General features: G+C 39.7%; 2 protein-coding genes and 1 long non-coding RNA gene across 4 annotated transcripts; 1 reads left to right on the forward strand and 2 right to left on the reverse strand.

Moving 5' to 3' along the window:
- Positions 1-38: 38 nt before the first annotated feature.
- On the reverse strand, positions 39-5254 carry shbg (sex hormone-binding globulin). The gene is made up of 8 exons (XM_048170654.1): positions 5098-5254; positions 3858-3949; positions 3519-3708; positions 1680-1841; positions 1432-1591; positions 1217-1353; positions 566-752; positions 39-385 (listed from the first exon to the last, which is right to left on the reverse strand). Exons 1-8 carry the CDS (start codon positions 5176-5178, stop codon positions 228-230), a joined length of 1167 nt encoding a protein of 388 aa, XP_048026611.1. The 5' UTR covers positions 5179-5254; the 3' UTR covers positions 39-227.
- A 713-nt stretch (positions 5255-5967) lies between these two features.
- On the forward strand, positions 5968-25107 carry LOC125255430. The gene is made up of 3 exons (XR_007181896.1): positions 5968-6263; positions 22519-22673; positions 24692-25107. It is a non-coding gene; the product is annotated as an uncharacterized LOC125255430 (long non-coding RNA).
- zbtb4 (zinc finger and BTB domain containing 4) lies at positions 8346-20549 on the reverse strand. Of its 2 annotated transcripts, XM_048170653.1 has the most exons (3): positions 20286-20549; positions 17622-17728; positions 8346-17135 (listed from the first exon to the last, which is right to left on the reverse strand). In XM_048170653.1, the coding sequence occupies exon 3, from the start codon at positions 16743-16745 to the stop codon at positions 12048-12050; it is 4698 nt and encodes a 1565-aa protein (XP_048026610.1). In that variant the 5' UTR covers positions 16746-17135; positions 17622-17728; positions 20286-20549; the 3' UTR covers positions 8346-12047. The 2 variants fall into 2 exon arrangements, with proteins under 2 accessions (XP_048026610.1, XP_048026609.1); XM_048170652.1 differs by lacking the exon at positions 17622-17728.
- Positions 25108-25408: the final 301 nt, after the last annotated feature.

Below are 25408 nucleotides of genomic sequence, written 5' to 3' on the forward strand. Positions count from 1 at the left end.
GTTCATTCATTAAATTACTGTATTAGAAAGACGTACCGTTTAATTTCAAATGTATTTTATTGCTCAATGTAACATAACAGCCCATCAGTACATTTTTGGAGGTTATTTTTAGGTCACCTGAACATTCAGCTTTTTTAAACAGGCCTATCTATTCCAGATATAAGATGAGTGGAACATGAAGGGAATACTAGAGTTTAGCCTGCCAAGATTATTGCCTTAAATCTCTATTAAGTGAGTTCATTTATTGCTTCTGTAGGACAGCTGTGAGATGACACCGCTGTGTGTTTGTACAATGCCCGATCAAGATCAATGACCTGGCCCTGGACAAGGATTTTCTCCAGACACCCACGCAGGTAATGTGTACTCTTTTCTGCCTCACTGTCACCTGAAAAAAAAAAAAGAGTTCAGAGAATTGACTATATACTACCTGAGATAAGACACAGTTGTCTACTTGACAGTTACAAGTTAAATTTAAAGAATTTAACACAGAACATAGAGGATATTGGTGAATGGAAGAGTACTTGAGCACGGAAATTCTTGCTTCACTTCCACCTCGCAAATTTACCTGGCACTCCCCCAAAAGTCAGAAGCATCCCCTTTTTCCACATGGTGAAAAAGTCCAGACTTTCCGTTTTGAGCTCTGGTTTGCTGTTTACCACAAGTGAATGTTTCAGTATGGTGAAAGTAAGTGTTGCAGGTTCACGGGGAAGGGCAACAGTTTCCGATCCCTCTTTCAGGCCCAACTGCACCTCCTGTTACGGTGCAGATAATACTTAGGTCCCGTTAGTTAATTTTTGTTAATGCATTAACTAAAATGAACTAACAATGAGCAAAGCATCCGTTACAGTATGTATTGATCTTTGTTAATGTTAGTTAATAAAAATACAAATGTTCATTGTTAGTTCATGTCAGCACAGGTCCATTAATACATATTAACAGATATTCTTTATAATGCATTAGTAAATGTTGAAATGAACATGAACTAAGATCAATAAACGCTTTAGCATTATTTCTCATTGTAAGTTATTACGTTATTTACATTATTTCTCAATTTTATGAAAAGGTTGCTTGTAATAGACCATTAAATGAAAGTAAGAGGATCAGATGTTAATATACATCAGTTTTCAGTGAAATAATCATTAGTGGTTTCATCGTTTAAATGCTAATACCATTTTGTTAATGATGCAATGGACTTTTTTATTTACTGTATATATACCTTTACATCTTTATGCACATCTAACTCTCCCACAACATACTGAAATCCTGTGCTTTGGAGACTCAGCGTTGTCCCGGTCCAAGAGCCAAAGATCTCGACTGTGATACCAGCCTCTTCTGTCTTAATTCCTGGAAGATCTGTCATGACATGTGCATGGAAAGATAATGTTATCTCATGTGCAATGCAAGTTTAAACATACATGATTTTTCACTCACCAGATGTATTAAACATAGCCACTCCAGTTCCTGGAAAATAGCTCCCTCTCTTGATCTCAGAGAAGCAGGGCCTGGGTTCCCATGTTGAGTCACTAACCCAGGGGGTGCTGAGATTTAGCCAGTGCCCTCCTCTAATACAGGCATCCATTTCCGGTTCAAACTGGGTAATAAAAAGGACTGTGGTCAGTCAATGTTATTTTTTTCCACTTTTCAATTAAAATATTATTGGAATAGACAGTTAATCTTACTGGATGGAAGAGCTTTTGTTTGTCCACTAACATGCCACCAAGAGCCAGACGTATCTTTCCTGTTAGTTCATCTTCTGTCAGGTTAGAATGGAGACCGACTACAAGCTCTGCCTTGTTGTTTACCTCTAGCACCACAAATTTGCCCTCACTGCGCAATTCCAGCTGTCCAAAATCATCAGAGAATACTTAGAAGATTGATCACCTAATGAATGATTATGAAATGATAAATGTGATATATATATTTATACACTATATTGCCAAAAGTATTGGGACACCCCTACAAATCATTGAATTCAGGTTTTCCTATCACTTCCATGGCCACAGGTGTATAAAATCAAGCGCCTAGGCATGCAGACTGCTTCTACAAACATTTGTGAAAGAATGGGTCGCTCTCAGGAGCTCAGTGAATTCAAGCGTGCCACCTGTGCAATAAGTCCATTCGTGAAATTTCCTCACTACTAAATATTCCACGGTCAACTGTTAGTGGTATCATAACAAAGTGGAAGCAATTGGGAACAACAGCAACTCAGCCACGAAGTGGTAGGCCATGTAAAATCACAGAGTGGGATCAGCACATGCTGAGGCGCACAGTGCGCAGAAGTTGCCAACGTAGTTGCTACAGACCTCCAAACTTCGTGTGGCCTTCAGATTAGCTCAAGAACAGTGCATAGAGAGCTTCATGGAATGGGTTTCCATGGCCGAGTGGCTCCATCCAAGCCTTACATCAAGTGCAATGCATAGCGTCGGATGCAGTGGTGTAAAGCATGCCGCCACTGGACTCTAGAGCAGTGGAGACGTGTCCTCTGGAGGGACGAATCATGCTTCTCTGTCTGGCAATCCGATGGACGAGTCTGGGTATGGCAGTTGCCAGGAGAACAGTACTTGCCTGACTGCCACAACAGTACTTGTGCCAAGTGTAAAGTTTGGTGGAGGGGGATTATGGTGTGGGGTTGTTTTTCAGGGGTTGGGCTTGGCCCCTTAAGGCCAGAACACACCAAGCCGACGCTGACGAACTAGTGGCGACGAAAGCAGACTGTGGGGTTGGCTCACGTCGGCAGCGTCTGTGTCCAAAGTTGCCCTGACACACCAAACTGATGACCAAGTAGCACTTCAATCATTCTGATTGGCTGTTCAGCTACTGCCGCCTGCTGGTTCGGAAAGGCATTTCATCTCACGCAGGCGGCAGTAGCTGAACAGCCAATCAGAATGATCAGATGGCCCGACGGACCGACAAGCTCCAATGCCGATTCAACATTTCGAATCGGCCAAAAAAAAGCAGACGAGGACTAACTTCAGCCGACAATGCGGAACACACTGAGAAAACTTAGTCGGCCGACGAAGAAAAACTGCCCAACGGCCGACCGTCGGCTTGGTGTGTTCCTGCCTTTAGTTCCAGTGAAAAGAACTCTTAATGCTTCAGCATAGCATATCAAAAGAATCCTAAAAATAAAATTATCACTTTTTTCTACAAAAACATTAAGCAGCACAACTGTTTTCAACATTGATAATATAAAGAAATGATTCTTTATCACCAAATAGAATGATTTCTAAGGGATCATGTGACATTGAAGACTGGAGTAATGGCTGCTGAAAAAGTAAATTGCATTTTATAATATATTAAATACAAAGCAGTTATTTTAAATTGTAATAATATTTCACAATATAACTGTTTTTGTTGTATTTTTGATCAATTACATGCAGCCTTGGCAAACACAAGAGACTTATTTTAAAAATTTCACAGAGCCCAAACTAGTAGCATATACAATATGGTTGTTGCTTTAAATTGCCATGAGGTTTCAGAGAAATCAGTAGAAATTAAAAAAGACAAACATTATTTACCAAGTGCCAGGCCCCATCATTGAGTTTACGACCTCCCTTTATGCTCACTAAGATGTCTGCTTTCCCAATCTGCATTTCAGGTATGCCATCACGCAATGAAAGCACAAACCAGTCCTGTCCTTCTTTGGTGTCTCCATAAAAGATGGCCCCCTCTGGGTCAAGGGTCCGGAACTCAAAGTAAGATCTGATGCTGTATGTGTGAGGTAAGACAGTGAATTCTACCACTATGATGTTCTGTACGTTTAAATTAGATGCACGATTACCAACTACTGCCGCGAAGCACAAAGGAATTACAATTTAGAAAGTAAAGCGAAATCCACAGATTTCAAATCAACTCACCTTGTGATGTCAGAGAGATTTGCACTCGTCTGCATTAAGGGAGTCCATTTGGACTGTCTGTGTGCAAGATTGACAACTCCCTTGCCGGATATCTGTCTCAGTCATCCCAAAAACCAGAGAATGATTTTGACATCATACATCAAACATCATACAGCAGCCAAGCATACTCAGATTACATTTAGACATATCTCTCTCACTCTCGCTAAAAGCTAGGTAAACACAAGCGTCTGTGATATCCCAGAGAAGCTGCCAGTGTAAATACTGCTGCCCCGGGCAAGTGTGGAACCAGGGTTCAGCGAATTCAGAGTCGAATACGCCAACGGTGCAATGACTTTGTCAGCTAAAGTTGCTTCCTGGCCAGCCAGTCAGCTCAAAATATACATTGCCTGCAATGTTCTATCATATGTAATAAGTTTTCCAATATAGAATTTGAACACGTTAGCAGGGGCTTAGGCTCTTTTTGTTGTTCCAATCTGTTCTTATTTAACATGCCAATACTGGTTAAGGATATTAATATTTCTTAAATAATTATTACAAAAAATATATATATCCTTTAAATGTCATAGATGTGATGAATTAATCATTTTAAATGAATTAATTATAAAAACTATAGTTTTATAAAATGTTTTATATAAATTCAAATAACTAAAATGTACATTTTATGTGGAAGTAAAATAAAAAAATCATAGAGATTGTACATTATTATCTGTTGTATATCTGACCATTGAAATTGGCTTGAATAATTTTAACTTTAATATAATGTTTCCATTACATAGTATATTACTTTACTTTTTATCCAAATTGACCTAACAGGAGGGATTTAATTGAAAAAAATTTTTTGGCATCAATTGAACTAATTTCATAGTAAAGCTTATATAAATAAATCAAATTATTCTGATATTATCAGAAGTCGTATTTTAATGTAAAGTAAGTGAAATGGATCAAGCAAGCAGGTAAGCCTCAGTATACATAGAATCTTAATTTTTATGTGTGCTGTCAACATGTAGCATTTACTTTTCAATTTCTGATGATTAAATTGCATGGTAGCATTTGCTTCTGCAGCTTTACACTTACATATAATATGTAACATAGTAAAAACGCACCGGTTTATCAACATAATTGCATATTAAAAAACAAAAGGCCTTGGTGAATATATATCTCTTGTAGCTTGTGAAACGCTAGTTAAAAATATTTGTTTTTGGGTTTTTTTAGACCATTCTTTCAGAGATCTCATACTCACCTGATCACTTGACACTCCCCTGCACAGCAGAATCAGGTACGGGCCTAACAATAGTATGACCGCTTCCTTGAAATAGTTCATTCTCTTTTAACTCCGGAGAGACTCTGTCAGACTACCTCTCTCTCTTTTCATCTGAGAAGTGAGTAAACTCCAGTCTAGCACACAGCCTCCCCGGAAGAGACTAAAGATGTCGACATCACAGAACCGGAAAATATTGATTTTGGGCTTGTTTGTTTGAGTGTGTAGGTATTTTGTACACTGAGGGTTCCTATGCAGTTTGGAAAAGTATGGAATTTGATTTTAGTCATTTACAGGTCTGGATAAGTATGGAAAAATATTTGTGTTTCCAGACTATTGCCCCTGTTCATTTTTCTAAAATATAAATTTAAGAAAGTCTCATACAACAGATAGGGCTGGGTTAAAAATATCAATTTATCGTTTTTAATCGATTCTCATTTTTATTAACCGATATCAATTAAATCCCAAACATATATCTTTTATGCTGTTTTCAGCTGATGAATAAACAAAACTTTGTAGCTCGCCTCCAGTCCAAAAATCACAATAAGCTTTGTGCTTAATTTCTTTTGAAATGAAACAAAGTCTCAGCTTTCAAATTCTGTCCATTTTATTACAAAATTCAAACAATAAATACTGTTTTGGCACTCTTTAAAGGATTAGTTAACCCAAAGATGAAATTTCTGTCATTAATTACTCACCCTCATGTTGTTCCAAACCCTTAAGACCTTCGTTCATCTTCAGAACACAAATTAAGATATTTTTGATGAAATCAGAGAGGTTTTTATCTCCCATAGAAAGCATATTTACCACATTTAAGGTCCAGAGAAGTAGTAAAAACATTGTTAAAACAGTTAACGTGACTACAGTGGTTCAACCTTAATGTTATGAAGTGACGAGAATACGTATGCAGAAACAAAACAAAAATAATGACTTTATTCATCCTTTTTTTCTCTTCCCTGTCAGTCTCTTACGCAGTTGATGCAGTGCAGGCTTCCGCGTCTACGTCAGAATGGCAACTCTGTATTGGCCGGTTCCAGCATCAACATCACACGCATGCGCCATGGTGCTCACATGAACAGCATTGACCAATACTGAGCTGGCATTTGGTCGTAAACACAGAAGCTCTGCACATGAATGAACATCAGATGGTATGTTGAAAGATACAGTACAACTTACGAAATCCATGTCATGTCTCGTGTAATCGCTCAATCAGTGTTTCAACCGTGGAAAGACTTCAATAAAATAGCTTGTAAAAAATGTCACGTGTTACATTTACCTCAGAAAAGCCATTCAATGACCATAAATTTGTTAGCTATAAAAATGAACTCTAGAGAGCAGTGTTTTGCTAAATATATGCACTATAGTGCATATTCATTATATTTGTTCTTTACCTGTCCTTCAATATTTAATGTATATTTGAATAAATCAATTTTTATGATAGAGACTATTTAAATGTTCATATTTAAAAAATAAACGAGTAGAAACATAATTATGCCATTAAAAATTTAAATGTAAGTAGCTTATACAAATCCGTTAATTTTAACCTTTACTATTATAGTAATGTTCCAACTGGGGTTCCCTATATGGTTTACAGCATTAGTTGAGACATTTTTTCCTTGAGAAAATTTGACATGTAGGCCTACTGTGTGATACATACCTGATACACACCACAATAGAAATCAAATAAAATCATGAAATTTGTGTCAATACCCTGCCCTACAAGCAGAGTGTTTTCATGGTAAAAGTTTAGTGATTGTTTGATTGTCGAGCACTGTGCCACTCAAACCAGCAACAGATAAAAGAGCAAACAATCATCTTAGACTGTACTTTGCTGTTTGGTGATCATGCAACATCAGACCACATTTACAGTATCAAAGTGATGAATCAAGAGGTGAATATATGCCGATTATAAAGCGATTTTGGTTTCTTCTCATCATTTATGCGAATGTTATCACTTCGAGAAAACCAATGAAAAACAGAGAAAATAAAAATATTTACAGATGACTGTACTATTTACCAAAAATAATGCTGAAAATAATGCTGTATGAACCATTTATGTCTTATTTTGAAATGGAAAATGTGTAGGATGGTAAATAATTTTACCAGTGTATATCACAATAGCATAACTGGCATTCAGTTATATGATTTTGTTATGGTGCTTAATGACTACAAAAAATAAAGTGGGTGAGAGTAGGGTACAAATGGAAAATTAATGACTGAATGGATGTAGAGTACACTGTGCAAAAATTTTACCTTTAGGGACACCATGTGTACCTTTAGTACACCAAGATACTAATATATAGCCTTTAGGTTCAAAATACATTTTAAACTTATGTTAAAGGTACAATTTTTCCATATATATTTCTGATATTTCCCCCCCAAAAAAAGAACATTTTAAAAAATTATATCAGAGCAACATATGTGTACATCTTTTCACAAAAAGCAGATAATATATATACAGTGATAGTAATCCAGTTTTTCCCCTCCTCAACCTGGCAGTTAATCTGATTGCATAACAAATGAACTTTGAAAGGTCACTGATGTTTGTACATTGGTGAAACCTTGATGTATTACTAGTGAGACATAGGTGTTTTTTTTGTTTTGCACTTAGAATGTGAAAATATCGCCTGTGTAAATTGATACATTTCAGACTAAAACTAACTTTTAGGAACAGTTGTCAAAGTCATTATTGAAAACATCCACTATTTTAAGTATTTCATACATTAAACATGCACATTATTTTTATGTGACCCTTAGTTGAATTTCCAAAGAGCATGAACACCTGGCCATAGCCTAAGTCCCACAGTCTGTACATGATCCCACTGTCAAAAATAATGTACTAAAATTATACATTTAGCCTTTCAATGGAGCAGTGCCCTCAAAGGTACACTTTTGTACCTTATCTACCAATAATAGGCAATTATTAAATAATTAACTGATCTGCACACTTATTAATAAGATACTAATATGCACCTTTATAGAGGGGTAGATATGATACAAAGGTGTACCTTGACAAGCTGAAGTAGTCCTATAGGGTAAAAATATATATAGTTATTTTGCTTTCCCATAATTTCCCCAAATCACATTTTAAAAAATAATTAAATTAATTAACTGTCATTTTTTTGCAATTCAGAGCTCTCTTTTGCACTTCTGTATTTTGTTTTGAATGTTGTTAAAAACTTTGCCAACACTGCATATTGATGATGAATTCAAAGATATTTTGCACGTCATCAGGTTAATACTTTATTTGTATGGTTGTAGCATAGACAGAGGGAGTAAAGAGAACAGAAGCAAAGAAATTAACTGTTGATTGTAGACTTGAATCGGCAATGTATGCCAGCAAACCTCTGTATTAAATGGTCACAAAGTCAACAAGACACAAATAAAGTTTTCAAACATTTCACTTCTTTGAAACTGCCCAAATATAATGTGGACCTCTAAAACAATGGCACAATATAACATTGTCACAAAATACCAGACAATTTAGTCACATGCCTACAACTATGACCAAGTGCAGAACATATGTAGCTGGTAGATTTTAGTCACTTTGATTGAAAATTAAAGCCTCCAAAGGGTCCTTGATCTGGGTTGACCAAGAAGATTATGTTTTTTCAGGTATTGATCAAAACCAAACGTACTGGACAGATCTGTGATTATTTCAGTACATATGCCCCCAAAAGCATACTTAATTCTTAAAATATGTTTTCCTTCCTTTTCTTAAATAGTTCTGTGCAAATATTCAGTAGTCTATCCAGATGCTGACTTTTTTTTTTTTTTTAAAGTACTAGTAGTAGTAATAGTAGCCCACACAGTCACAAGTGACCTCTTTTAGGCATACTATACACTGAATTTCATTGAATGTTTGCTGATGGATGAAACAGGAACATGAGAACATAACTCATTTTGATGTTCCTCAAAGTAATACTTAAATAGAATGTTTTATAGAAAATGGTATCACAATTTTTTCTTTGTAAGGTGCGTTCAGATTATGTGCATATATTTATTAGCTTATTTAAATAAAAAGGCATCTTGTATGTAAACATCAGAATTTTAGATTTAGTCATTTTAAACCAGTTACTGATTCAGAATTTAACAATTTATTTGGGCCAATATTTAAACCCAATCAGACTTAAATACTCAATGGAGACAAAATAATAATAATAATAAAAAAATACATTTACAAACCCAATGTTATTAATTCTCTGAAAATAATTGTTATATTTTTATGTGAACCTCTCAACAATATATGGTTGTTACTGACAGTTTCTACATTCGTTTACACAAATTTAACATTTACTTTTTTCTTTTTTTTTTTTTACCAATCACTGGTACAGGTTGATGCAATTCATTCATTTATATATTTCTAGAATTTATGTAAATATGTTGTCATGGTGGAGAAAATACAGCAAAAAGAAGAGGTCAAACACAAGTTTGTTGGTAGCTATCAAGGGAGATAGACCTTGATTTGGTTTCCTTTTCCTTTACCACCACACACACTTTCTCTCACACACCGCACTCTTACAATGCAAACAAAAGGCTTGTACTCAAACCCGAGTGAAGCTACATGATCCACAACCGTTCATTGCATTGTGTTTTACCCTCAGGAAATGAACAGTGCTGCGGCTACATTGCACAGTTTCACACTTACTTCAAAGGGAGAAGGTAAAATATTGAGAATAGACAGGAAGAGGGTGTTGGAATGAGAAAGAGGTGGAGATGGAAGGGCAGTATTTGAAAAGCTTTCATAATGCTTAGGAAAAAGAAATAAGGCAACATAGGAGTTTCTCTTTTTGGTTTTAGATTTGTAAATTTTGATACTGAGGGGTTAAAAAAGAGGGTCCAAAAAGTTTTGTGAGGACATGCCTCAAGAGAGAAAAGCAGGAGCAATTGAAATGAAAGAACCACATATGACGGAAAATGGAGTTTTGTGACGATACCAGCAGATACTGAAGAAGCAATTGTTGCTCATGCGTTGTGGTTATATTGAATCCAACTTCCTTGACATATCCCTAAGACTACTGTTTATATATATATATATATGAATACCCCATAGCGGTTCAATATTACATGTTATTTTTCAAGTCAGCGTACAGAAATGATCTACCATACTGTCTTTATTTTTTAACCTCATGACTAAATTACATTCATATTCTTGTGTACTTGAATGAGCTTCAAGTACAAGCCTTGTCTCACTACCAAAAAGGGAAAAAATATATAAATCAATCAAATAATATATTGAAAAACAAAAGAAAAAAAAAAAACAAGAAAGTACAAGGGAGGGCTCAAGCCACTCCAGTGCTATAAGTCCCATAGTGCAGGCCCTGCAGGGGCGTCAGGACTGACTGACGTCCTTTCCTTCTCTTCTCTCTGCTGCAAAGGAGAGAGAATTTGCTAACCAACAGAAATGGTGGCTTGCTTGTAGTAGATTGTTTTCTTAAAACTAACATTCACCAACTACTGCCTCTTACAAGTAGCCTATACGATTCTCTCTGTCTTTATAAAGGAAGCTCCGTTTATGCTAACATACTGCCCAGCTGTGCTTTTCTCCACTTTCTCCCAAATTTTTCTCACACCCTCACTCTATTTTAATCTCTGTTTGTCTCACTTCGTTTCACCCTTTCTGTCACGTCTCAAATTCAGTCAATGAATGGAGTGTCTTTGGTGGACACCAGGGGGCAGTGGGGAGGAGAAGGCCACAAACATGAAGTCGACTGGAACGTATGTTGTTGGAAGAGATAAAACAGTTGGCAGGAGTACTGGAAGTACACAGACTTATTTCATAAATGATCAAGGATTAATACCCACATCCTACAAACGAAACTATGTGAAACACAATCTGTCTCTAGACATAACATGGTCAAATGTAGAGTGGATTCTAAATCACCATACATTTGATCTTGTCATGATAATCCTGGTTAGTGAAGGCATCACATAATAATATGTTTAATCCATATGACATGTAGCTACACCATCAAGTTGCTATGCTATGACTTACAAAAGAAGAACTTCATCTATGTTTTCTATTTACTGACCTATTAAGATTATAACAGCTTTTCCAGGAATGATGTTTTACGTGAACTTCCATGGAACTGACCAAGGCTGATGCAGCACAAATAATTTTAAATGTGCATGCCAACACCCCCAACACACCCCACAAATACACTTACACAAACCTGCAGGCACACATAAAGCCGGAATACTGAAAAACACATGACTGGAGTACCGATGTAAGATATGACACTATGAGCTACCCCAAAGTCTCCATGCATTACCTCTATACAAAATCGCACACTGTACACTCTCATGCACACACACATATGCACTCTTTCTCTCTCTCTCTCTCTATCACTCACACACACACACACATAAAACTGCTGCTGCATCTTCCTTCCCTGTGTGTTGAGTATGTTGAGCCTCTTCAGGCATAACATTTTGCTTTCAATGATAAACCACCCTTGCATTACTATAAGCAGTATAATTAACACAGCTATTATTATCATTATTGTTGTTATACTGTCCTTATGGGAAACAGACATAATTCATTTAGCAAAACACACATCCTGTTAGCTGTTATTGTTCACGTGTTATCCATAAAATCGCAATGACTCTGAGAGGATGGATATCCAAGCTCTAATGACACTACAGAAGAGGCAAAGAAGTGGTGTGTTGGAGGTGCATCTTGGCAGTGCCTGAAGGGGGCGTTATATTTTTTGTTCTTCGCCCCCTTATAACCTTTCCTCCTTGTCTTCAAGACAGCCCTCCATCTTTCCATCATGTTTGATTCCTATGTATGCCTATGCATTTGCTGCGTTACAAAAGAGAAGTAAGAGCTGTGCAAGAGTTCAGTTAACAAACAGAAAAACATAATTTCCACCCTTAATGGCCCCCTCTGCTCTTTTACAGGTATTCCCTTGCTGCCTTTGTGTACTCACTTATGGGTTGTCCTGCTTTGTGCTACTGCTGCCGCCACTGTTGTATAGGCTGGGGTTCACTACTAAAGGATGGGGCACTGTGCCTGTTAAAGGGGCAGCAGCGGCAGCGTAATTGAAAAAAGGCAAGAAGGGTAAGGGCTCTTTGTCCCCTGATGCCATCATATTTAGAGTCATTGGAAGGGCAGCAAGGTTATAGGGGTATGGCAGTAGCTGTGGGCCATACAGTAGGTGATAGGGGTCAGGGTAAAAGGGCAGTTTAGCAGAGTCAGAGTGTGGTACCATCTTCCCAAGTGATGGAAAAGGTAGGGGTCCAGCAGGGTAAGACATCAGGATTTGCTCCTCCTGTTTCTTACCAGAGCAGTACCCTCCAGGTATGACCAAGGGAAGAGTAAGCTCCTGGACAGGGTAGCCTGAGCCCCTGTGGTGTTCTGTAGGAGTGAAAGAGGTGTTGTCCTTTGATTCAGGCTCTGCTGTGGGCACTTGAGGATGTAGCAGGGTGTGGGAAGAAGGCTCGCTCATCCCAGCTGAATTCACTGGCAACATAAGACCCTGTTTTTCTGTGTTGTGCCTTCCTCTATGTGATTGGCTTTGCTCCAGCTGTGGTCGCAACTGTAGGTCCAAGGGTCCTGGAGAGTGACAAGGTGACTTTGAATACCTTTGAGAAGGTCCTTTTGGAGTGGTTTGAATGACAGAGCATGTAGGAGATGGTATAGGACTGAGTGGTTCCTCTTTGGGCACTAGCAATGACACTTCATTACAAGATTGTTCCTTTGAGATGTTGGAGGGATGTTTAATCTGTTGATCAAGCTCTCTCTTTTTTGCCAGTATTGTTGGCATGGATAAGTCTTGGGCTTGGCTGCTGGATTGAGTAAAGATTCTTAGATCCTGAGCATCTTGTAAATCACTGAAATCTTCATTTGGATTAATATCACCTTCTCTAAACACATAACCTCTGCCTGTTTTTAGTGATATGGGTGCAGATGGAGTTGTTTCTCTTCTAATCTGAGGCTCTGTCAGCATTTGAGAAACCTGGATTTGCCTGTCGCTCGGCGTTGGGCTTCTTTTCTGTAGGTTTAGTGTGTCTAAATTCCGTTTTTCTGGTGTTCTGTAGTCTAGGCACTCTGCACCATTCATTACTAGTACACTAGGGAGGTTAGGAGAGATGACGTTAAACCTTTCTAAAGTGGGACTGTGCATAACTTGGGAAAACTGTGCACACAATGGACTGTGGACTTTGTCATTGCTTGCCACTTTGGGGCTCTCACAATTTCTGACTCTTTGGTGTTCTTCCATGTTCTCACCCAGTTGGCTGTCAGTAATTTGACAGTCTGGTTTGGAGTAATATATGACAGACACAGGCTGTACTTGCTCACAATTGGTGTCTAAACCTTTGCTTGGTATAGTCTCCGCTGCAGAAGGTTCGTAGCTTGGCATATCTTGCTTTTCCTGTGTGTCTTCAACTTCAGTTGAACCGCCTAACTCATGTCGCTTGAGATGGCAATTGAGTGCAGCAGAGGTTTTGCAGACCTTATCACATTGTGAGCATGTATATCTGATCAAAGGCCTCCTGCCCAAGCGTACTGGGCTGCCTTTCTCTACAGACCGTCCATCCACCCCATTCTCATCCGCTTTCATTTCCACCTTGTTTCTTGATGACTGGGAAGTGAAGAAAGTAGGGGCAGACAGGGGCTTGTTTTTGGGATGCTGAGTTCTCTGATGTTCCTCTAGCTTGGACTGTGAGGGGAATGGAGCTCTGCACAGCATGCACACAAACTCAAAAAGATGTGTCAACTCATGTTTGTCTCGTTTCCTTGGGCTGGAGAACCAGCGCCCACATGTTCCGCACTCAGACGCCTGATCTTCTGACCATCTTTGCTTGATGATAGAGGATGCTGTGTGTTGAGGATTGAGTGTAGCCTGAGGAACAGATGAAGGGAGAGGGAGATCAGGATTTCCACGTGTTCCCTTTTCTTTTTCCTTCTGTTCTGTTCTTGAAGAGACAGGAAAAATGTGTGATGTTTCTTTGATTTCAGCTTTCGGTGGATCAATAACTTCTCTCTGCTCTTTCTTTACTTTCTGTCTCCTTTCCTCTCCCTCATCTGCATCTTCATTGTCAACTTTATTCAAATTTTTTATGAGTCTCTCAGCTCTCCTCATAGGCCTCAGGGATCGTTTGTAGTGCATTTTGCGTTTCCAAGCTTTAGCCCCCTGCAGATGAATAGTCTTTCTCTTGGGTTTGTAAGAATAGTAAGGCCTCCATAGGTTGTCTTCCACATCATGGTCATTTCTGTCCTCTCTGACCTCCTGCCGGAAGAAGTATTTCCTCACCTTGCCTTTGAGTTTAGGGTTTTTCCATTTGGGCTCCCCCTCCTTTCCTTCCTGACTGGAGTTGCGGTGTTTACGTTGGTGATGATGGGTGTGCCGTTGCTCTCTCTGGTCCTCTTGTGAAAGGTTACTCTTTTTGGGTTTGCTGCGTGTAGGGCTTTTGTCTCTCCTTAGATCTGTTTCAGAGATGCTCCGTTTGACAATGGCCTCCTCCCCTATGCGCACAGTAATCTGACAAAGTGGACCGCTACCTTTGACTTCTGATCCCACCGCTAAAGGTATTGTCTTAGTTGACTCTGTTTTATTGTGAACTTTTCGTCCCTTGTGAAGTTTCTCTGTTGGCTGTCTGATTTTCAAAACCTCTGGGTCTAAACTGACAGCATCCCACTCCCTGTATGCCTCTGTGTGCTCTCTCTGGCTATGTTTTCTAATCTGTTTTTGACCTGTCTTTGTATGATTTTCTGGACTTCTTTTTCTCTCCTCAGAGTCCATCTTATTTCTGTGAACAATGACAGAGGAAGAAACTGCAGTGCTGTGCATTATGACTGAGGGTTTGCTGTGTGCAAATGCAATGACTGAAGAGACGGCTCCTTCTGGGCACTTTGGAGTTCCTTTGCCATTGTTACTACCTGACAGCCATAAATCTGATCCTTCTGTCTCTCCAGCTTCCACTGCCATGTCTGATTGGGGAGAAGCTATTTTTTTACCCTGCTCTACATCCAACCTGATAGGGAATCCCTCAGGTTCAGCCTTGATGTCTGGGGTTTGAAGATCTTTCAGGAAAGACTCCAATTTATTTGTGTCTAGAGGTTGTGGGAGGCTGCCATCTATAGATAAAGGCAGGGTAACTGATGAATCAGAAGTGAGTAGTCCATCGGCCATTGGCTGACTATATGTTTTGTAAGGTCTCTTTAGAGATCGCATGGGCAGCAGGCGGTACAGTTTAAGGGCATTGACCTTCTGCTTGTAACCACCATTTGCTGTTTTCTCACTTGAGATCAAGCCAGGATTGATACCATGGAAAGCCTTTTGGTGTGTTTTAAGGTTGTAGTAGGTAGGAAATGCCTCCCAGCAAAAGATGCATTGGTAACGCCTTTCACCAGTGTGCCACACCTCATGTTTGGTGCGGTACTCAGCCAGAGCAAAAACCTTGTCACAGTAGTGACAGGGGTACTTCCGGCGCCATGAATGCACATTGGAGTGTCGCTTCAGGCTAGACAAAGTCATGTAAGAGCGCTCGCACACTGAGCAAAAGTAAATGATATGTCCATCCACCACTTTTACAAAGTGATCCTCTTCCCCCAGGGCATCCCCGCAAGTCAGTGCTCCAGCATGACGGGCATGAAAGTCTCGCACTTTCTTTATGGGTCGGCCAGGCCTTGTTTCTTGTCCAAGCTGTTCTGGCTCTGCAGCCTCATCTGCTCTCTCCCCCTCCACTTCACCCTCCTCCAGGGGCTCTTCTTTGGGTGGCACTGGAAAAGCTGGCAACCCTTGCCTGCAGGTGGCCTCATGGGATTGCAGTCTTTTATTATGGATGAAGGCTTTGCCACAGTGACGGCAGCTGAGTACTCGTCCCCCCCGATGGAGACGCATGTGGACAGTGAGGGACGAGGCAGTGCTGAACAGACGGTGGCACACCCCACACAGTAGTTCTGGCTTCGGCACTGCCCTAAAGGATTCATGGAAAGATGGCTTGGAGAGAGTCAAGGGAGAGGAAGTTAGAGAGACAGACGAGGGCGAAGTAGGTGGAGGAGGGGTTGATGAGGATGAGTGAGGGTTGATGCTAGGGAGAGGAAGGCTTAGTTCAACATGGAGGCTGTTTGCCTTGCGTTTTTTTCCTTTTGAACTCTCTGGATTCTTTACACCTTGGTCCTGGTATGCTCTTGCGCTGAGGTTGAAAAGGATGTGTGCTGTTTCTGTTGTTGAATGCTCTTTGTACCCATTATTGAGACTAACCCCAGCTGTCTCTTTTGAACAGTCCATTTTATTAGTATGTTGTAAGGGAGATGTTTGGTATCGGGAACCACTACCATCAACAGAAAATGACAGAGATGACTTGCAGTTCTTACTGACTGGAGCAGTTAGATCGACTGGGAAGGAGGAGGAAGAGCATGGCAGGCGGTCAGTTTTTGATGATGTTTTGGATAGCTGTTTGTCTCTGAATGCTTCCCCCTTCCATGCCGTGCCATCAGAGCTGTCTCTGTCATGGACATCAGAGGAAGAAGTGGGGTGGGATGAGGAGCAGTGCTTCTGTGCAGAAAAGCCAGCGCTGAGGGGAAAACTGAGCGATATCCTCGTAGTTTTGGCACTATCTGCCTCCTCTGTGCCCTCTCCCATCCTTTCTCCTCTCATGTGTTTATTTCTGTGTTTCATTGGATCCTTGTACAAGTCCTCTAAGATGTTCTCCAAGGCTATCGTTGGCCAAAAACAGAGCACTAGACAGTCAAAGGGTGTATCTGTAGTCCAGCAAGATCCAGGAAAATACTTTAAAGAGTATCTGTTCTAGCTATATCTTCAGTGCAGAAGTTGTCAATTGAAGGATGGTGGAAAACAGAAATTTCAGATCAAGAAGATGCAAGTTCATGGAGGTGAAGTCCAGAGATGACGACTCCTAGATGTAGGTAACATTGTGCATCTTTGATAATCTTGGTATAAAACAGGACGGGGATTGCCATGCATTGCACATTCAGCTCCAAGAGTGCAGTGCAGGTGTGGAGAGGGTCCCAGCCATCCTCTCCCAACACCATGACCCCGCTCTTAATCCTGCAACAGAACAAAAATAATTTGTTTTTCAAATATTCTTTTTTAATCACAGGAAATATTGTAGATTTTAGACAATCACAAACACCAGAGAGTGGCTATAAAATACAAGTTACACGAAGCAAACAATCAATTATGGTAATCATACACATGCAACTTAGTCAGACAAGGTTGGTTGCTGTCATATCAGTTTCCGAATTTGGCATGACAAAATCTGAATGTGTGGAAAGAATCTCAGCAATCAACCCCACTGAGTCACAGCATTCCCTTCACCTAATTGAACACTGCTAAGATTTAATTAAGATTTCCCCAACAGGGTGTTATTTATAGTCAAAGTGCTCCAAATATGCCTAGACTGAAAAGGTACCAAAATATAGATGGCCTTTTGAACTGAAGCATCTTGTCTTCCTGATAAAGTTATTTGGATACATGTATAAATATGTATTTTTACTATATAGCATGTAATGCAGAAGAACACGTGATTCATACCGTCATGTCAGTTTTTCTTTAGCAGTCTGAGAGTGAATAGTCCACATTGTAGTTGCATTCATAAACCTTTTTAGTTGCTCATTTAATGATCATCTTGTTTGCTTAACCTGTTTGTTAGCCATAGAGAAAGAGCATTCTTAGTTAGCACTAATGATGCGACACCAGAGAAAATCCCCAGTCATGGTTTTCTGCCTGCGTTTTAGCCAGGCAGGCAGGCCTCTGTAAAATTCCACAAGCAGCCCTGAACACACTGAAACTAGGTCAGCACTGTTATTGCAGAGAGAGAAAGAGAGGAGGAGGGAGAGCAATGGAGAGAGAGAGAGAGAGAGAGAGAGAGAGAGAAGAGGTGGGGAAGAAAGCAAGATCCAGGCCTGGAGACAGGAACAGCCACAAACACACACTTACACATGCACAGAAACACATATACACACAGAGACAGATAGTCAACAAGCTTCATGCATGCACACAAGCATTCTACTCTTAACACGCAAACACATTTGCAGGCGTGTAGGCACATATGAACCGGTCTGTCTGTAAACAAGTGGCTTGACAGCTAGCGTTACCCAGCACACCACAAATGCAGCTGCTGTGTGCAAAGGATGTACACCAGAAGTCCTGCATAATAATAGATGTTACATAAGAGTATATTTAGACAGGAAGAGTTGAAAATGATTTAAACCTGTCCGGCACTTGTTGTGACTGGCTGCTGTGGCGTAAAACAAGGCCTAAGAATGACACAGTTTTACATGGTGCTCGCATAGTGAATTGACAAACACATCTGCCACCCCCTCATTTTCTCTGTACGTCTGTCCCTATTTATCTCTCCCTCTCACCCTCCTTTTCTCTTCGCATATGACGCACACACTGCCTCTCAACAAACAGTCCCTGGCGCAAGAGGCTGGCCAAGCGTGACAGGGCCTTTGCCTCCCCCCTCTGACTGCCCCTCTACTCAAACATGCGACCGACTGAAAGAGTTAGAGCTGAAGTATTAAGGTGTTGCATCTTGCAAAATGAAATATTATGTAAAGTCATTAAAAAAATAAAAAATAAAAAAGGTTTCTGACTTTCTCACAGATGTAGGAAATTGAAAATAAATGTCACATCTGCATCATCAGCTGTAACGTGAAGTGCATACTAGTCATCCTGGTAAAGGTTTACGCACATGAGACGCTAGTTTTATTATGCTGTCAACAGTGGGTTAGGAACTGAGAAGAGGCACGGAAGAAGCCATATAATGGTCTAAAGGTCTTAAATTTAGCTGTGCCAGTGAAAGAGAGCATGGACTGAATGGCAGTGGAAAAGGGTAATGAGTGAAGGCCGCCTGTTTCCGTGTGGCCGTGACGGGGCCCACCAGGGTGAGGCTGACTGTGAAAAGGGGGCTGTCGCTAGATACTGAACTCTGCACAACCCCCTGCCAAAAACATGGTGGAGCCAGCCAGAGGATAGATGAGGGGTAGGGAAAAAAGCAAAAAGGAGGAGTGGGCTGTTTTGGAAGAGCAAGAGGGAAGCAGTTGGGAGATGGAGAAGGATGGTCCGAGGTTGAGTTCATGGTAGGATTTCCTCACTCCTTGCTTCCCCCCTGAGCAATTTATGGTATCTCGGTGATTTGGCATGACGGGCCATGCTCCAGCAAGTCTGCCCGTGTTACACGCTGTGTTTGACATGGTCCACTGAGTTAAAACTTGACAAGTGATTCCCGTAAATCTGTTTCTGTAATATGATCAAGGACAATATTCTAAGTAGAGCAAAACTGGCAGAAAATGTAATCACAGATAGAGTGAGAAACTCCACTAGTGACCTGGCTGAAGCTACTTCCTCTAGATCATGCCTGAACCTGCTTCCATAATGCTTTGGTCTGTTTAGGAATACAAGAAGCCCTGCCATGTTTCCATTCTAACATTGTTGCTACAGTATGCCAGAAACTTTATGCTAACATATGCCAGAGTTTAAATTGCAAATATCCCATGCTAGCTGATTTGAACCTTTAGCAGAGACAGAAAATTCAATTTGGCCCTGGCGTATAATCAACTCACCTTAGTAAGACCATGCAACTTGGCTGCTTGGCTTCTAACGACCTCTGACCCTATGGCCTTGTAGGGCCTGTTAATAGTGTACTACTAAGTATGCTACACAGGAAAAGACATTGCAAATTTGAATGTGCATCTTATAATATCATCCACCTTACGTAAACACGGGTAGATGCTGTTTTTTAGGGCTCCATATTCCAAGATGCCACTTGGTGGTTAATTCTAAAACCGAGTCCTTCGCTATTGAGATAATTTCATCAGATTTGAACTTGCCACAACATAAAGTATCCAAATCCAGCAGAACAGAAATATGGTAAGAGAATGCAAAAAGTAATGAAGCTTTATTCGCATTTTACTTTAATCTTGGAGCGACTCACCAGCCCTGAAAAAGAACTGCGTGGTTCAGCCACAACAGCGGAGGATAAGGGAGACAGGCCTTGATTAGCGCACACACAAACCCACACACGCACACATTTCTGGTGTCTACACAGAACCAAAACAACATCGATATGATATGAGAGTGGCACAGAAATGCAAGAAACAGGAAGAGGTGAAGACAGAGAGATAGATCAGAGGAAAAAGTCTCTCCTTCTCGCTCCCATTCTCTGCTAGGCAAGCACACAACAAGACAACGTACCTCGGAAAACCTTCTGCTGCATCTCGGCTGCGATGTGTTCTCTCTCTCACTCTCTCACTTTCCCTCCCTCGGTCTGTGTGTCCTGGTCTGCGTGTTCCCGTGTGCGTGTATGAGTGAGAGAGAGAGAGAGAACACAGGGAAAGACAAGCGCGTGCATACAGGCAGCGCTATGTAGAGGGCAGAAACGACTCTCTCGCACTCTGACTCTCCCCCTCCTTCTGCCGCTCTATCTCTCCTTCCCTCGCCCGCACTCTCGCTCACTCTCTCTCTCACACTTCAGTTTGCCACTGACACATGATTCTGGGCTGTTTTTGCATTTTTTATCTCCCCCAGCCTCGTACCCCTTACTCACCCGCACCCACCCCCAGCCTCATTTTAATTCCAATTCTCTTTTTATTCCAAATTTTTTTGTTCATTAGACACACACTTTCACCATGCACACTCTCTACATACACCAAGCCTGATGATAGCAAGGAAGGGAGGGAGAACGGGAGCGAGGGAGAGAATGAGCGAGTGAGAGGACGCCATTTAAGCAGTTTGTTACGAGCACTGCCAGTCCCCAAAATGGCTGAAAACAAACAGGAGCCATGCCAACAGAAAAAAAGCTTGGCCATAGAGACACGAAGGGAAAGAGATAAAGAGTAGGAGTGGGGAGAAACAGAGAGACGCCAGACAATACTTGGGTTAAACTCTTTAAATAAGTGAGGTAGCCAAAAGAGAGATCAAAGAGAAGGGCATGGACATGCACTTTGGTTTCCATTTTCTCCTCTCTCTACTTCCCTGACTGAAAAGAAGGACGTTTATGGCAAGAAGCGGTGGAACAGAGGAGTAAACATTGGAGTCTTTGGCCGAGACGGCCCTCTATGACAGATTTGGCCTTCTCGCCATTACGTGGAGCAGAGAAATAACACCTCTATGTACTTTTTGTCCTGCCTCCATTTGCCAAATCAATTCGTCTGGCATTTGCTGGATCGATCAATCCAGCTCACTGTCAATGCGTAATATATCTATAGCTACTGAAAAGTTCAGGAACCACCTGTTTTAATACTGTTCTACAGAATTGTGTGTGGAGGACTGTGATTTAAAACTGCCTGTCTTGACGTTCAGAAATATTTTCGACCTGAGGAGAGAGGGCAACAGGATAAAGAAAATGATTGTTCATACTTCCTCTTTTATCCACTTTTTTCATGCCCAAAATTCTGCCGAACAGCTCATTATACCCCCCATCCTACGTTCCTTTCCCCTGTGCCCCTCGGTCCTTCTCTCTATTTTTCCTTTCTCTTTCGCACTCCTTCTTTTTCTCTTCTATTGTATGCCAGCCCACTTGTCTCCATGGGAACTCGGTTTGGAAGGGGTGTTGTTCTTATGATCTCTCCGACTTGGTGGAACTTTGTCACTTTTCTCACACTTTTCTCAGATTCTGTTTTTCGACTGGTTCTTACTGTGAGCTTGATTATAAAATGTTCAGTTCACGTGTTTTTGTTGTTTGAAATTATTAATTTCTTGCAATGTTTAGTTTGTAATTCGTAATAGTTCAGGTAATTTATTTAAAGAGGTTCATCCCAAAATGTTTGCAAGTCATGAGCTTTTTGCGAATAGGAACATGGAAATAAGCAACTCCAAAGTAGAGTTCAAAATGCACCGTAAAGCATGGTGCCAGAAAACATGTCAAGATATGTGGGCAGTGCATGTTTTATCACTTGGTGTGGATAAGGAAATTTAGTTGTTGATGAGGATGTTCTATGGAAGTTTGTCTATTTGATTTAAGGTACCTTTAAGATAAGACTTCAGTTCAAGTCCAAGTCAGTGTAATAGCAAATGTTGTGCGAGTGACAGTTAATGCAAGGATTATGCACTAAGTAATAATCAGAATCTGAAAGAATCAGAAAGAGCTTTTATAGTACGTTTGCACTCACAAGGAATTTGTTTTGGTGACAGAAGAAGCTTTGAGAACACAGACAACAACAGCATACAGATAGTAAAATAATAAAGAATAAATATACATAAACAATATATATATAATACATGTGTGCTATATTATATTATGTTGTTATTGTTTTAATTTTAGTATAACTTTTTATTTCTTGCTCAAACATATGCAGAAGTAGGCCAGACAGAGGTGGTCTTCACAAACTGGAATCAGCCATTCAACTCTGCAAACAAGCTTTGTCATATTCCAAATTATTGTATTTGTCATTTGATTGCCTCTAATCTTTGTCTGCTGTGAAAATAGGTGGCTCAAATGTTCCCCTGCTCACTGCTGATCAAAGGCCGTCTTTAACATGACATATGGATCAGCAGACACTAATGAGAGGGCAGTGGCCAGCTGAATCTCCACGGTAACAAAAGAGGCTGGGACATCTGGAGTCAGCCACACACAGACTCCTGGTGAGTTTTGGGGAAGAGGGGGTCGTCAGATGTCCGCCTGCAATGGGTGGACTGGATAACAAATATGGCAGTGGGCAGATGAATGAAATGTCAGTTTAACCCTCTGACGCTTGGTAGTTTTTGTTTTTTTATCAGTGTGAGTAAATGATCAGTACAAATAATCCATGTTTACATGAGATTAGCATGAAATCAAAGAATATTGTTTTTCCCTTCATTTCTTCATATTTATTAAAAACTATAGAGAAGACACATTTAAGTGAAATAATGAAATTAAATGGCATGAAGCTCAGAGAAAGAGTCTCTTCTTTGTTATGGCTATTTCTATGTAATTGTTCTACTTTTCTATTTTTATTTTAAAGGGATAGTTCACCCAAAAATAAAAATTTTGTTATCATTTACTCACCCTCTGGTTGTTCCAAACCTGTATAAATTTCTTTGTTCTGTTGAACACAAAGGAAGATATTTTGAAGAATGTGGTAGATTTAACAGTTCTGCGGCACCATTGACTTCCATAGTATTTTTTTTTCCTACTATGGAAGTCAATGGTACCCCAAAGCAGCCTGGTTACAAACTTTCATCAAAATATCTTCCTTTGTGTTCAACAGAACAAAGAAATTTATACAGATTTGGAACAACTTGAGGGTGAGTAAATGATGACAGAATCTTTTATTTTTGGGTGAACTATCCCTTTTGTTAACCATTTCCTGCAGTTTTCGTCTGAGTAATTATTATTTTTAGAGGTGCCAATTTTTCCTCATAAATATTATAATTATTATAATTATTTTGTTATGCATACAGTAGTGAACAAAAGTGATGTCCGGAGGGGATATTTGTTTTTAATGACCCAATAAGTTTGATTAAACTGTCAAAATTTGAGGGAAGAACAAAAGACTGAATTTGGTTAAGGTACTTATCTGACAAATTAATTTGGCAAAAAAAAAGGCCAAATTATTTATTTTTAATTTATTTTACTATGCTAGAAAAAATGCATAGAAAAACATAAAGCTCGCAGAAAAAAGCAGACACTGACTACATCTTAATAAGTTATTAATATTACAAATTATCATTTGCTAATAATACAAAATCTTTAACAATTTTTAATAATATTTGTGTAAAGTGTGAAGATGTCAATTTTCCTAATATTCCTATTTTTAATTATTTTTTAGTTATTTTTTGTAATATTCATATATAATATTAATTAGATACAATCAGGGGCTTCCTGTTTCCTTCAATTTCTTGAGAATTTCTTCTCCAATGTTGTGATTCTCAGTTCATCTGTTTTAAGTTTACAGTACATATAGTAGTACATATACCCAAAAACTATATTTTGTGAGGTGCTTATCTCATAATGAAAGATTTGTTTTATTTGAGTAACTCCATTCCAGTTAATATTTGTAACTGCTAAGATGAGTAAAAAGATATATGATTGGCAGCACTCTCACCACTCTTCCTAACACCATGGAGTAACTTTGTTATTCTTGGATGATTTCTGGTGTTATCTCATATTCATCTTCCAAGCATATTCCCGCCAGAATGGACGAATTCTGCCAAATGCTTCTTTAAATGGTTAGAACGGTCAAATCTTTTTTATACATTTATCTGATGTACAAATTGTCAAAAATGTTGCTTAAAACATTTGAAACTCTTGCAAATACATATTTATTATATAAATGAATAATTATACTTATAAATAACTTGCTATAGGAAGTCCATATTTTATTGCTTAAATATATTACATTTCTAAATTATGTTTACTTTTGACATTACTTGCCCATTTCTTAAAACATCATTAATAGAGTTTGGTGTAAATAATATAATACTAATACTGACCTAATCTGTACTGCATAAGTTATATTAAACCAAATATGGAACTGCCATCCATTTCAGTATTTTGTTTTAAAACCTTTAGCCCTTCTTGATCAAGATGGTGCTGTGGATGGCTGCTTCGGTTTTGAGCTGCATTATTTTTACTGTTTTTGTTTGTTTGTCCTGTTTTATGTTACGTTTTTTCTGGTTAGCCTTACTAGGAATGAACTCCTACTAAGGAACAGCACACCAAACAACTTCTTGCCAACTTTTGAGAATTCAGACATTTTAATGGACATTCTAGTTGGTGAAGCTGCGATCCTGTACAAGCACTTCAAGAGACGAGGGAAGCATGCTGGTGCGCTCGTGAAATTCCGACAGTGCAGATTCAGGACGCCACTGCTGAGCATTCACCTGGCGAATCTCCACTCCCTAGCAAATGAAGCAGATGAACTATTACTCCTCACCCAGAAAAAATGGGTGAGGCTGTCAAACGGGTTTCCAGCTGTTCAGAGCGGATCACGTCACCGAGTTATCTGGGAAAATGAGAGGTGGTGGATTATGTTTTTATATCAATTGAAGGTTGGTGTACAGATGTGACAGTGTTAATAAATATGTGCTGCCCTAATTTGGAAGCTCTCTTTATTAACTGTAAGCCTTTTTATTCGCCACGGGAGGTTTCCGTTTATTCTGGTGAGTGTGTACATCCCTCCTGATGTGTGTGAGCGTGGCTGGCTGATCAGATCACACACACGTAGCAATGTTACCTGGACTCTTTCATTATCATTCTCTGTGATTTTAATAAAGCTTAATCTCACCCACAAACTGCCTAAATACAGACAGCACATCACATGCCCCACCAGGGACAGTAACATACTGGACAATTGCTATGCTGTTTTAAAGGATGCATATCATTCTGTCCCCCGAGC

Source organism: Megalobrama amblycephala, linkage group LG20, assembly GCF_018812025.1.
Source record: "Megalobrama amblycephala isolate DHTTF-2021 linkage group LG20, ASM1881202v1, whole genome shotgun sequence".
Classification (NCBI taxonomy): Eukaryota; Metazoa; Chordata; class Actinopteri; order Cypriniformes; family Xenocyprididae; genus Megalobrama; species Megalobrama amblycephala.

Bases quoted from the DNA above. Each gene is read 5' to 3' on its own strand.
- shbg (XM_048170654.1), bottom strand. From the start codon at position 5,178: ATGAACTATTTCAAGGAAGCGGTCATACTATTGTTAGGCCCGTACCTG. The intron at 1,354-1,431 runs GTGAGTGAAAAA...ATGTCATGACAG, and splicing joins GGCTATGTTTAATACATCTG to ATCTTCCAGGAATTAAGACA. The intron at 753-1,216 runs GTATATATACAG...GCACCGTAACAG, and splicing joins ATGTGCATAAAGATGTAAAG to GAGGTGCAGTTGGGCCTGAA.
- zbtb4 (XM_048170652.1), bottom strand. From the start codon at position 16,745: ATGAAACACAGAAATAAACACATGAGAGGAGAAAGGATGGGAGAGGGC.